Genomic DNA, 14,081 nt, shown 5'->3' on the forward strand with positions numbered 1-14,081 from the left:
TGTGTGAGTGTGTGTGAGTGTGTGTGTGAGTGTGTATGGGTGTGTGTGTGAGTGTGTGTGTGTGTGTGTGTGTGTGTGTGTGTGTGTGTGTGAAAAATGCTGTAAACTTTATTTTTTTAATGAGATAGTTAAGCAGAGAGCTCTTTGTAGTAAAGTTTGTAGTAAACATTATTGATCAGTATTAGGTTTTAATAACTGTTTTCAGCAGGGTTACAATACAGCAGATTTAAATACTATCATCATTATGGGAAGCTTGTTTGTTTGTCTTTCTTCACATCATGAAGCTGTTAAATGTTGGAGGTCTGTGAAGTTGTTCAGAGTAGATGGTAGATGGCTGCAGCACACACACAGAGGAGAGCACATGTTTCACAATGACTCGATATCATTGGTCACGATGGAAAATATGTTAATCTGAAACGATGTGTATCGTTCACATTGAGGCTGTTTTAGCTCTTCAGCAGCCGTAGACATCAGTTCAGTCTCATTTATGGAGGAAAGTCACTCTTGAGCTCCGAGAGAAGTTTTGCCAAAAGAAGGTTTAGATGTTCAGTCTGAGGGAAAGTCCATCAACATGCTGATTATCAGTAGATTCAAGTCAAATGTTAACTGTGACTTCAACTGAACCAAACCTGTGGCTTTAATGACACTGAGACCTGCTGTGGTTCTGTTTCATCTTTATTATATTTTTGTTTAAGCATCAAAGACCAAAACAATAAATGAATAAAGGGGATGTGGGTAAAAGAAAAACATGAGTTTGTGTGTTTTTTCATTTACTTGATTGTAAAATCTTCAGTGTGCTGTCCATCATCTTCAGTTTACTTTTTCTATCACTGTGATCACTTGGACTCATGTTTGCTGAGGCAGCCTTAAGCTGTTTCTGTATAATAAAACTTTATTTATATGGGACCTTTCAAAACAGTCAAAGTTACAAAGTGCTGAACATCAAAAACAAGAAGAAACCTAGAAGTCATACGTGTGTTTTATGTCAGGTCAGACACTGAGCCAGCATTCACCTCATATAGTAAACTGTGTCCACATACATCTAATGTTGCGCACACTAAATATGATATCTGAATATGCCCTCATGCCATATAGTGAAATATGTGGACTCAGTATTTGACTAGAAACTGTTGCATCTCATCACTCTGTCAGTGAAGCATATATGGTGGAATAAGGTGTGCAGATATAACACCAGCTGATATTTTGACTTTGATATTTAAATACATACTATGTAGGATCTTCCTCTGCCTGTATTTTCTTATTTTCTGATTATTTTGCTGTTCAGGACACTTCTGGGTGCTCCCTCTCCCCCTCTCTCTCTCTCCCCCCTCTCTCTCTCCCTCTCCCTCTCCCTCCCCCTCCCCCTCCCCCTCTCCCTCTCTCCCTCTCTCTCTCTCTCCCTCTCTCTCTCTCTCTCTCCCTCTCTCTCTCTCTCTGTCTCTCTCTCTCTCTGGTGCTGTTGAGCCGGGGAGGAGGTGCCGACTTTGAATGTTGTGTTTACACAACTGACTAATCCTGCGTAGTATGCCTTTAAGTAGAGCACTTGAGTAAATGTACTTAGTTACTGTGTGAGAAACAGAGCTCTACATGAAGACCAGCAGAAGAAGAAGAGGCGGCACGATGCAGAGCGCTCACTAGAGTTTATTTGAGGGGAAACAGCATCACGTTTTCTTCTGTACAATATTCAACAATCACCTCCAACAGAAGCCCTCAAACTGCCCACAGACAGTGAACGCACCACGCTGCCCAGGAGAATAATCAGGGGTTTAATTGGAATAAATCAAACAGGAATTTATTGGTTTTCATGTGAAATATCAAACAGTAGAGTCGTCCTGCAGCAGCAAACAAACATCACATCCAGCTGAAACTTTAAACATCTGTTGACCAACATTTCAGTTTAATTCAATCTTTGCTCCTTGTTTTCTATCAGTAATAATAATGTAGTAAGTTCATATCTGCAGCCACTCACAGTGACGTCAGATATCAACTTGATGAGTACAAAGTTTTTTATGTCTGATAGAAATGACGGACAGACCGACGAAAACTAATAAACTGGAGTTACATTCATTCATCTGTGAGGACGCTTCAACTGTTTTTACTGAACAACTGAACCATTCGAGGAGCCGACGACTGAATCCACTAAAATAAAAGGAAACAGACTTCCTGTCGGATGGTTATCAAAATAAAAGGACTGGGCTACAGACTCTTTATGGGTCATATGATGATATCCTTAAATATGCACAACAATAATTTATGAAATTCAAACTCAACTCATTATTGTGAGTTTTTTATTATTCATATTCTCAAATCAACACTTTACTTCCTTTTCATTTATTAAAGAAGTTTTTTTTTCAAAAGTCAGTTTTTAATTCATTTTTTGCCAGTGAAACTCTAATTCACACACTGATGGTGCAGCTATCAGTAGAAATTTGGGGTTCAGTATCTTGCCCAAAGACATTTCGACATGGAGCCGGGAATCGAACCGCCGACCCTCTGATTAGTGGACGACCCGCTCTACCTCCTGAACCACAGCCGCCCCAGTATGTAGAAGTATATCTCGAGGCCATTGGCTGTAATCATATAAGCTGATACATTGACCAATCACAGATCATTTCTCTGTTCTCTGGAACTATAATAGATCAGGTTTGCTCTTTGTTCGTTGAGACAAGCTGATGCAAATCTTTGTGTGTTCTGTCTCCTTATTGTACAATAATAATTTATAATCTTCAACCCAGCAGTGTTTTGGATATTATTTCATATGTGTGTTTAATGTTTCCAGACGATTTACACAACAATATACATACATACATATATGTGAGCTCACTGTAAAGTCACTAAACCTGCCAGATGTTAGATGTTAAGTCCCTGTAGGAATATTATATCAGGAATAATATAATATTAGGAATATTATAGGAATATTTCAGCATGCAAGGTTTGAACCATACAGTGAGTGAAGTAGTTGCTTTATATTGATTGTTGTTGATGACCTGCTTTATTTTTGTGTACAGTCCTGTTGAATAATAGAAGCTGTGATGAAACAGCTCAGCCGTAGGCTTGTAGAGGACAGTCACTGCAAATGTACGCAGGTCAACAGGTGGCAGAAATGCTGCTACTTTGAGCCCAGCAGAGGGCAGTGTTGACTGTGGAATGGTTCAGTGTCAATAGTCTCATACAGTGTGGAGGAGGATGCATCATGTTTATTGATATTAGATTATAATGTCTCACAGGTTATTACCATGTTGGTGCTTGTTATATATGTATATAATGCTACCAGCTTAGATCATTGTTTTATACTTTTTATTCTCTCCACTTCAGTTGAAAGTGTGTGCTGACTGTGTGGCAGTGATAAATAAAGTGTTCAGAGCTTCAGTGGCGTCCTCTTGTGTTTCTAACTGGACATGTTGCAGTGGGACAGCATGTCTAACCACTATGAAGTGATGGTGGTGAACTCATTAAGCCACTTCAACAATAGAAGACATCATCAATAATACTGATTTAAGTCAAGCAGATCAGTTTATTCAACCCTGAAATATCACTTTACTGTCAGAATATTGTTCAAGTATTTTACTGATGTTAGATAATGTAAAGTATATTCACTAAACCTAAATATACATCATATATAAAACACCAAATATAATAATAATAATAATAATAATAATAATAATAATAATAATAATAAACAACATAACAAGGTGCTTTACATGGAAAAACTAATTAAAAAATTAGCACTACAAACAAATAATATCATTAAATAATAGTACAGAAAATGAATAAAATGAAATTTAAGAAATAATAAAAATAAACTTATTAATACTCATAATAAAATAATAATAAAATGCCTTTTGTTTCAGCCTTTGTATTATGATTACCGAAAACAAATTATTTAGTAAAAATAAACTGATGAATTCCTAATGGAAGATGTTGAAATTATGAAAACTCTTTGAAAGTATTTAAACAACATCTGGTCAAAGAAAATATTTTTCACATCATAGTTAGTATTTATATTGTTTGTTTGTAAAGCAGGTTTACCCAAAATACACAGTCTGTGGTTTGCAGCAATGATTTGTGTCTGTTTTAAATGTATTAATACTAATTAAAAGATAATTGTAGTTCGTCAAGTGCAGTTGTTTCTTATGGCGGATATTTTTGGTCATAATTAAAATTAAAGTGAAAATGCAAAAAAAAAGTTAATTTAGTTATTTCTATTTCCATTCAAGCTTTACCATTTCCCATTTTAAGTTTCAATTTGATGTTTCCCTTTTCTTATTTCCATTTTTTGCCATTTTTAATTTCATCATTTCCATTTAATTTTTTCTCATTGTCACTTTACACTTTCAAATGACCATTTTACATTTTAAATTTTCTTTTTAAGGTTAATTATGCAGTTAGTTATTATTAATTATTATTCCTGGTAGTGTAATAGAATAATTATCTTTTTAATTTTAACTCTTTTAATTTTCTGTTTGGACTTTTAATTTTAATTTGTCTACAGACACTCTACAGACTCTCTACAGACACTCTACAGACACTCTACAGACTCTTACAGACACTTTATAAACTCTCTACAGACACTCTACAGACACTCTACAGACTCTCTACAGACACTTTACAGACACTCTACAGACTCTTACAGACACTTTATAAACTCTCTACAGACTCTCTACAGACACTCTACAGACTCTCTACAGACTCTCTACAGACACTCTACAGACTCTCTACAGACTCTTACAGACACTCTACAGACTCTCTACAGACACTCTACAGACACTCTACAGACTCTCTACAGACTCTTACAGACACTTTACAGACACTCTACAGACTCTCTACAGACTCTTACAGACACTCTACAAACACTCTACAGACTCTCTACAGACTCTCTACAGACTCTCTACAAACACTCTACAGACACTTTACAAACTCTCTACAGACACTCTACAGACTCTCTACAGACTCTTACAGACACTCTACAGACTCTCTACAGACACTCTACAGACACTCTACAGACTCTCTACAGACTCTCTACCGACTCTCTACAGACACTCTACAGACACTCTACAGACTCTTACAGACACTTTATAAACTCTCTACAGACTCTCTACCGACTCTCTACAGACACTCTACAGACACTCTACAGACTCTTACAGACACTTTATAAACTCTCTACAGACTCTCTACAGACACTCTACAGACTCTCTACAGACACTCTACAAACACTCTACAGACTCTCTACAGACTCTCTACAGACACTCTACAAACACTCTACAGACTCTCTACAGACTCTCTACAGACACTCTACAGACACTCTACAAACACTCTACAGACTCTCTACAGACACTCTACAGACACTCTACAGACTCTCTACAAACACTCTACAGACTCTCTACAGACTCTCTACAGACACTCTACAAACACTCTACAGACTCTCTACAGACTCTCTACAGACACTCTACAGACACTCTACAGACTCTCTACAAACACTCTACAGACTCTCTACAGACACTCTACAGACACTCTACAGACTCTCTTTAGACTCTTACAGACACTCTACAGACACTTTACAAACTCTCTACAGACTCTTACAGACTCTCTACAGACTCTCTCACACCTGAACCTTTATTCTTCGTCCTGTATTCGTTCATTCACTCCTCCTCTATAACAGACTCATTAGTTTACTCTGCAGTGAAGTGAACTGAGATTTCACACACTGATCAGGTTGCTTCATCACTCACAGCTTCAGAGTTGCACAATCAATGTTCGCATCTATAAAATGTGACACATTGCATTGTGGGATTGTTGGCAGACAGTAGTGTTCATGAGGCTTCATGTAGAGGATACATTTACACACTCAGTGAGTTCAGACACTCAAATAAAAAGGTGGACAGTAAATAGAGTTAATTCTACAGTAAATGCGGAGGGATCTGAGACACCAGGTTCTCCAGGTTTAGTTTTGACCTCCACCATCCTCGTCTTGACAAATGGAGAGAACCATCACATTCTGTAGAGTAAGGTTTTAATATTTGGCTGATTTTTAGTCATTCACATCATTATAAATGTCAGTGTGAATTTGAACGAGGTTTTCTAATTTTAGCATCAAAATATGTAGACTGATGAAGACCTTAACAAGAGGAGTGTGATCATACATTGATCTGTGGATTTACAGTTCTGAAACTTGTACTTGAATAGGAACATAAACATGTGCATAGAATCAAAACGTAGAGGTTAAGATTTGAATAAATAGTAATAATAAGTCTTGAGCCTTTGTTTAAAAGAACTGAGAGTTGCAGCAGACCTTCTGTTCAGATATGTGGAGCATAAAAACTGAATGCTGAAGTTCAAGTACTGTGGAACCAGAGAACCTAATATCAGGAAATGCACTTGGAACTAAAAGTATATTTTGTGCATCCTGTTTGTGTTTCCATCTCATCTGAGGAACCAGGTAGATGACTTGGTTTGTGCATTTTAACGTTAGAGATTAAAGCTGAATGCCACACGCACAAAAACAATGATCTGTTTCATCTTTGTTTAATTAAAGAATCACCACAGATCTACATCACAACAACATACATTTCAATAAGAAGACAATAATTCTGTTGACTACAAACATTTGAAATGCTTTTTTTATTCAGTCAACATGAAAACACTTTAAAGGTTCACAGCTGCTCACTTCTGATGTGTCAAATCTAATAAAACAAATCAACATTTTCTTTCTTTTAATCTGTAAATTCATATTAGTTCTTCATGCTTCAAAGATATTAGATGATCATAATTAGTCTTTTTATTTATTTCCAAACAGACAGAAACATCTTCAGGCTGAAGTTAAAATTAATAACAATAATAAACTTTAATCACAGAAAAAATCTTTTCTTTGTTTTCTATCATTTTATAGAGTAAATGATAAATACTTTTAATTAAAGTCATAAATTTTCTGCTGAATATAAATATGAAACAGCAACATTAACAGGAAACACAGAATGATATTTGATTCTAGTTATATAATTGTATGAATTTATACACTGTGGCTGCAAATAACCATTTTCTTTATTAATAATGAATTGATTAGTGTGAAAGGAGCAAATCAGACTTCTGTTACACACACACACAAACAATACTAACAGGAGATAATAATAATAATAATAATAATAATAATAATAACTTCATACAGCAGATAGATAAAGTTTAACAGGATCAACTTTATTAAACAAAGAACACTCAGGAGGAAGGGGTTTAATAAATGTGTATTTCTCTGCTTCTATAATTACTGCATGTTTTAATGTAATGATGCTGCTGCTTTCCTTATTTCATTCTTGTTGTTGCTCCAAATGCAGCTGTTAAGACCACGGCCACCACTTCAATTTACTGTGTTCCTGTACCTCTTTGTATTTCTGTAATTCTCTCTGTATTTGAGCGACTGCCTGATCATTCTTTGGACAGGTCAGTAATCCGTTCTTCGACTCGTGGAAAAGAACGTGAACATCCAACACAACGTTGTCATACACGTCAGACCATCTTGTTCCATCAGTTGAATAGTCGACATCTCGGGTGTGATGCATCAGCACCAGGATCACAGGTTTCTGACCACAGGAGCCTGAAACACCAGAGAAGAACATGAGACTTCCTGTCCAGAGGAACCTGCAGGAGAACGTTCTCCTCCTTCAAATAAAACCATGACAGGAGTGTATGTTAGTGATTCTGGCACATTAATGACTTCATTAACTTATTCTTTCCTCTCAGTTTATTACATTTAAATGACTTCATGTGTCTCCTTCAAGTGTTCACTTTGTTCAGGCTCCTCACATATCAAACTGCTACAAGTAAAGATCCTTCAGTTACTGATGAAGACACAATGGAGCACAAAACAAAGTGTTTCTGCTGCTTAACTAACGAGAAGAAGAATCTACATTCTTACCACAAGAGACACTTCATCTGAGAAAATATCAGTGAAACAGTCTGATGATGTCATCAAAACAACAAGAAAACTGTTATGAAGAATCAATGTGGGAGATTTTTGTTGCTTCCTCAGACTTTTAAAGGAATATTAATATTGAACGATCACATCATCTTTAATATTCCAAGAAGAAGCTAAAGACAAATATTCTGTTAATATTTAGTGTTTAATGATAAAAACACATCCATGAATCTCCCTCCATCAAAATCCATCTCCTGAGTGTCAACAGGACAAATGACATGAAGTAAAAACACTGAATCAAAGAGCTTGAAATATTCATGTAAGGGGAACATTGAGTAATGTGACTGTGAGGAATATTAAATGAAGGGAATTAAAGTTTCTTAGCTCAGTAATTAGTTACGTTCTGTTTTTCTGTGTGAGCACAAAAGCCTGAAATATTACAAATCTACATTTTAGTAAAATAGTATATTACTCATAAATAACACATTAAAGACACAAGATGAACTAATGTAGAGCAAATTAAATTAAATCCACTCGCCAGACAAATGAACTTCCTGCTTATTCTTTACGCCCACATGAAAGTGTTTTTAGAAACGTTTTTGATTCAGAACAGAAACTGTAGTTTTTATGCTCAGAGTCTATTTTTTTAATCTGAACAGACAGCTGTTTAAATCACACACAGCTCCAGCTGTTTCTATGTTCTGAACTTATTATTGATATCTGTATTGATTGATCAGGACTCCCAGTGTGGCGGTAAACTGCCCAGTTTGACTGCAGGCAGATCAAATCAATAAATACAAACACTGTTGACCTCTTCATGAAAACTATGTTGGTTCTGATGTCTGCTGTCAGTCGGCCTGTGAAGACAGTTTGTCCTCTGAGCTGACGGACGGCTGAACGCAGGTTGGAGTCGATGTGGATTGAACGTTAGAGGTTTGCTGGTCGTTGAACCAATCAGCTGACATTAGGCGAGAGGCGGGGTCTACCTGGACAGGTCACCAGTCAGTCACAGGGCTGACACACAGAGACAGAAAACCCTTCAGGCTCACACTCTCATCGATATTTAGAGTCCAAGCACCGAAGCTGCAGGAACCCTATTTGATTTTGATTTTGTTGGCGTTATTTTTATTCCGTTTCCGCTGATAAAAGCGTTTGTGCATCTAAAACCATAAATGAAGCAAAAGCGAAATTTTATGGGAAGGTAGTAGATCATATGAATCAGCTCCAGATTAAAAAAATGATCCATGTCAACCATAAGGGGGCGCTATAATGAAAGGCAAACATGTTTTGGGCCACAATTCGCTAAACGTACACGACATAATCAAGTACTTTACTTTTGTTTACATGAAAAAACTCCACAGGGAGCTTTAAACTGTGGTTAATTCAGAGTAATATCCTGCTTAAAAACCTTCACGTTAATTGTTCATCTAAAGCTCCTTGTGGACTGCAGCAGCTCAGAGTGAAATTTGACTTTTGTGTTAAAACATTTTTGCTGATCTGACAGATGGAAACATGCTAACAGCAACATATCGGCCTGTTTGAGCCAAGATGACGACAGAAACAAATAAAAGCATCAGGAGAGCAAGACCCCATCAAAGCTGATCAGATGTGCTGCTGTAATGTCAGCTACAGGTTGGTGCTGCTGTGTACTGCTGAATGTCCATCTCTGTTACAGACCAGATCCATGGTTCACTCATTTCATTCCCCACCTCCCCCTGTGATGTTCATCCTGACTGAAAGAAGCTTCAGACTCAACATGAACTCTGGTTCTGAGTGTTGATCTGCAGAATCTGATCTGAACATGATGTCTGAGCTGCACAGATTTCAGTCAGAACAAGTTAGAAACAACAAGTCTTTCCTTCACCTGTAATGTCTGTCATGGCTGCCTCCACATCTGATCCAACACGAGACGTGATTGGACAGAAGACGATAACGATGTAGCTTTCCTGCAGGTCTCTGGTGGTTTCAACATTCTTCACTTTGTCCAGTAGGACTTGATGGGCTCCAAAGGTTTGACCAGTAACCTCCCAGTACACCTTCACCTTGGAACCTGAACCCCATGAACTTGATGATGAAGATGAAGGTTTCTTTGCTGAAAGATGAAGACATTGTTAATATTTCCACATTTACAACATGAATGAAACCAGTAAAGAGACACTCACCTGTCTGTCTGGACTGTTGTGGCCTCTCCTGCTGGACTTTATTCCCTAAAGAGAAACAAAGTAGAATTCACTGTCTGTAAATGTTTTGACCTTCTGTCAGTCAGACAGTTACTGTTACTGGATGAAGGTCGAGTTTGATTCCTCTGTTTCTAACGTTGATTAAATGCTGTGTGAAACACGTCTGTACTGTAAGAACTGTGAAAAGAATCAAGGACTGAATGAACAGAAATACTACAAACATTTAACATTTTATGATTTCTTTGGAAGAACTTAATCAAACTGAAAAACAAACATTTGCAGGTTTACTACAGATAGCAGGAACAAAATGAAGCAGGGAAACAAATCTATTTTATCTTTGTTCATCTAAATCATCTGCTTCTAAACAATAAATAAAAACAGCAGCGTTATCTGGATCCACTATCATCTAGTTCTCTCTGTAACATTCACATACTCATGAATTCAGTGTGTATGTAACAGTATATTCAGAAGAGTCATGTGACTGTTTCTTCAGTGTTGAAGATATAAAAATGTTTTTAAATATATGATAGATAACCTTTGTCAGATATGAGTTGTTTCTTCATAAGAGTAAAGAGATCCAGAAGACTCTGCTGCACGTCAGTTGAGGTCTTGTTGATGCAGTCGTTCATCAAACGTTCAGCAGCTACAAAATGAACAGTTTGTGTGTTAATCACTTAATATTTTATTTGTATTATTGTTGTATTATAAGTATTTATATACAGTACAATCTGTAAAAAATAAAATAGAATACAAATAACAAACAATAATTGTAAATAATTGAACATACACTTATAACATTCTTCTGTCATCAAATCCCTCAGTCCCCGTAGAGCCTCCTGGAGGTCCCCTGGTTTCACTGGTTTCACTGGTTTCATGTACCTCTGAAACAGTGAGCACATACACATACATGTAAACTCAGAGACAACAGCACACAGCAGAAAACTAGAACATGTTGTGACCACAAGGCTTCAGTATGTCGTGAACATGTTCATGGAGAACCTGTGAACCAAGTTTCATTTTATCATCATGTTATATTGTTACTGTAGCGCCCCCTGTGGCTGAATTACATCACATGTTACACACTGTGCAGTGCAGCTGTATGTACAACATCCCACATTTGTTTCAATTCTGCATTGAAGAGTTATGTCAAGTTCATCAGGTCAGTTACAGACAGAAGGAGAGTGAAATCCACAAACTAATGCATACGTTTGTTCAGGATCATCTAAATATGGTACAAACCAAATTATGTGAAGACTGGAAGAAATTTGCACATCTGTGATTTTTGACTTAACATGACACGTTACATTAATACAAAACTTTATTATTATTTATTGCACACTGCATACACTGTTTACACTGTGAACATGTACATTTGATTTCATTCTCTTATATTTTACCAGTGTTCGGCAAGTTACTGAAAATTAGTAATTAGTCACAGTTACTAGTTGATTCTCTCAAAGAGTAATTGAATTACTTTACCAATTACTGCATATATAAAATAAAGTAACTTTTGCGTTACTTTTAACTTTTAATGTGTAACTCGTCCCACAGTCTCAGTAAAGGCTCCGTTTTGTTTTCTCCAAAACACCAAATCAGTTCAGTTCACAACTCAAAACAGGAAATCAAAGTTGGAAAAGCAGCTGCAGTTCAGTAACATTATTTACAATATATAACATTATAACTCCAGAGACAAAGCTTATGTTTTACTACGTGCCGGTTACATTCAAGAGCATTTGCTGTTCAAAGTGTGAGATGACTTCTGTGTGGATGAATTAGAGATTCTGTGGATTCAAGTCCTGCTGTTTCAACAGCCAACATACCAGAATAACATATGTGATAACATTGACCTAGCCTTGGATGAAAGGAGAGATTTATTTGAGACTGGAGAATACAACATTGACTGGAAAAGTGTTCAGTCTGACAGGAAGAAAACTAAGTTTAGTAAATATATGGAGAGCAGGAATTGATCAGTACATTATGTTGTACCAAAGTCCTCAATAAACAGATGCAGCAGTGCAACTGAAACTATTATTGACCTGAAACTTTGTAATCAACCAAGTAATAAATACTCTAATGCTAAATGTGTCCTGCTGTCTTTACATTACACTATATGCATCACTGAATAAGCCAAAGACGCCTCCTCGAGTGACCTGGCTGTCCTGTGTGAGAGGGCTGCGCTCTGATTGGCTGAGACAGCACCTTCAGTATTCACAGATGTCAGCAGAGTTCAGGACTTTGAGGACATTTAAACACACACATTACAGCGTCTTCACTGACCTGTGAGACGTTAGTTCCCTCAGAGACAGAAGACGACTCCATCACATCATCTGCAGACTGTTGGTCAACAGAACTGCTTCCCTCTGTGGAAACAGGTTCGGTGAGTTATTGATTTACAGTTTTAGTTATAACCAACATCTCTGCTGAGTGTCTCTGACCTTCAGATGGATGAGACATGTTGTATTCTGGAGCAAAAGAAGAATTAAAAATAAGAAGAAGCAGAAATAGATTCTGTGTTTCTGACTCATTTAAAGTCAGCTGTTGATCAAAAACACAACAAATGTCAGTTATGAGAGAAACATAAATACTCACAATGTCATTACAGGTTTTACTTTTAACTCACGTTCACAAATGTGATACGATATGATTTGTTGAGTCCAGATTAATCAGGATGAATGGTTTGATTAAACGTGAATATAATAAATATCCAGATTTAATCTAATATTCAGATGTTTCATCTGCGTGTGGACTGATTCAGTCCTGCTGACATGAGAATAAATCCTGAAGCATCACATCAGAGTCAGACTCAGGTCCACTGAGGTATTTATCACAGTGCTGCAGCACCACCTGCAGGTGACACTTGGTATGTGCACGTGGCCTCTAAATTCATCTCACTGAATCACACCTGCATGAATTCCACTCACAGTTCATCAATATGAAGAAAAACACATGAACAAGTCTTCAGCTCAGTGAAATATGTGATAAATGAATCAGATGATATGTGACACACACTTTGTCTCCTGTGTACAGATTTATACACTCTGAACATCACTGGGTTAAAGTTGAATCCAGTTTGGATCAATACAGCAGCAACAACATCAGGTTAACTTTATCAATCTGTTACTGTGAGCCAGTGTTACACACAACAAGCTTTAACTAAAAACTGTCACAGATTGATTGTTTCTACAAAACGATTCAAAAGAGACACAAGTTATTAACAATCAATAACAAACTGTGACATGTCAGTTTAAACAGAGTAGATTATAACAAGCTTTAGTTTGTGTAAATAATAAAAATAACAGTAAAACTGGCTCAGAACAACATTAACTCAGTATTGTATCGACTCAGACTGGGTCAAACTCTAACAGTGATGTTTAGAGTGTGATAAAAGATTCACAGTATGTCCATATGATCAATAAAATAAAGTTTCCTGTTAATGACGAAACAAACGTTTGAATAATCTCAAAACTAAAATCCTAAAAGTTAAAGAAGCTGTAAAACAGCTCGTCATGTGACGTCATTAACATAAAACCTTCATTAACCACAGAGAGCATGTAGTGCTAACATGCTAACATGCTAACATCATGCAGCACATGAAATAAATAAATTGAGGAGAGAAATCTTTACCTGCAGCTTTCTGTCACTCTGCTGGTCTTCTTCTTATGCAGCAGCAAAGTGGAGACAAACACGAGTCGTATAAACGTTCCTCCTCCTTTTATCATCAGTTTTTTTTTCCACTTTCAGAAACCATGTGACTTATAGGAAACCCACCAGCTTCTCTGAAACCATCAGTGTGACTTTCACTTTCACTGTGTGTGTGTGTGTGTGTGTGTGTGTGTGTGTGTGTGTGTGTGTGTGTGCGTGTGTGTGTGTGTGTGTGTGTGTTGATGCTGGCTGCTGTATTTATGTTGATCGTGACTCATGAAACAGTGGAAGGAAAGTGAGAGGAAACTGCAGATAGAGTCAGTATCCTGTTGGTTCCACTGTGCTGCAGAACT

At 36.9% G+C, this 14,081-nt stretch overlaps 1 protein-coding gene across 3 annotated transcripts; it reads right to left on the bottom strand.

Annotated features, from left to right (window-relative positions):
* Nucleotides 1-6,506: 6,506 nt before the first annotated feature.
* On the bottom strand, nucleotides 6,507-13,856 carry LOC137192211 (uncharacterized). 3 transcript variants are annotated; one of them, XM_067602736.1, is made up of 8 exons: nucleotides 13,711-13,780; nucleotides 12,522-12,548; nucleotides 12,364-12,446; nucleotides 10,874-10,967; nucleotides 10,622-10,729; nucleotides 10,069-10,113; nucleotides 9,771-9,998; nucleotides 6,507-7,585 (listed from the first exon to the last, which is right to left on the bottom strand). In XM_067602736.1, the coding sequence occupies exons 2-8, from the start codon at nucleotides 12,538-12,540 to the stop codon at nucleotides 7,329-7,331; spliced, it is 834 nt and encodes a 277-aa protein (XP_067458837.1). In that variant the 5' UTR covers nucleotides 12,541-12,548; nucleotides 13,711-13,780; the 3' UTR covers nucleotides 6,507-7,328. The 3 variants fall into 3 exon arrangements, with proteins under 3 accessions (XP_067458837.1, XP_067458840.1, XP_067458838.1); XM_067602739.1 differs by lacking the exon at nucleotides 12,522-12,548 and having other exon boundaries at nucleotides 13,711-13,856; XM_067602737.1 differs by lacking the exon at nucleotides 13,711-13,780 and having other exon boundaries at nucleotides 12,522-12,555.
* Nucleotides 13,857-14,081: the final 225 nt, after the last annotated feature.

This window comes from Thunnus thynnus, chromosome 11 (genome assembly GCF_963924715.1).
Source record: "Thunnus thynnus chromosome 11, fThuThy2.1, whole genome shotgun sequence".
In the NCBI taxonomy this organism is placed as follows: domain Eukaryota; kingdom Metazoa; phylum Chordata; class Actinopteri; order Scombriformes; family Scombridae; genus Thunnus; species Thunnus thynnus.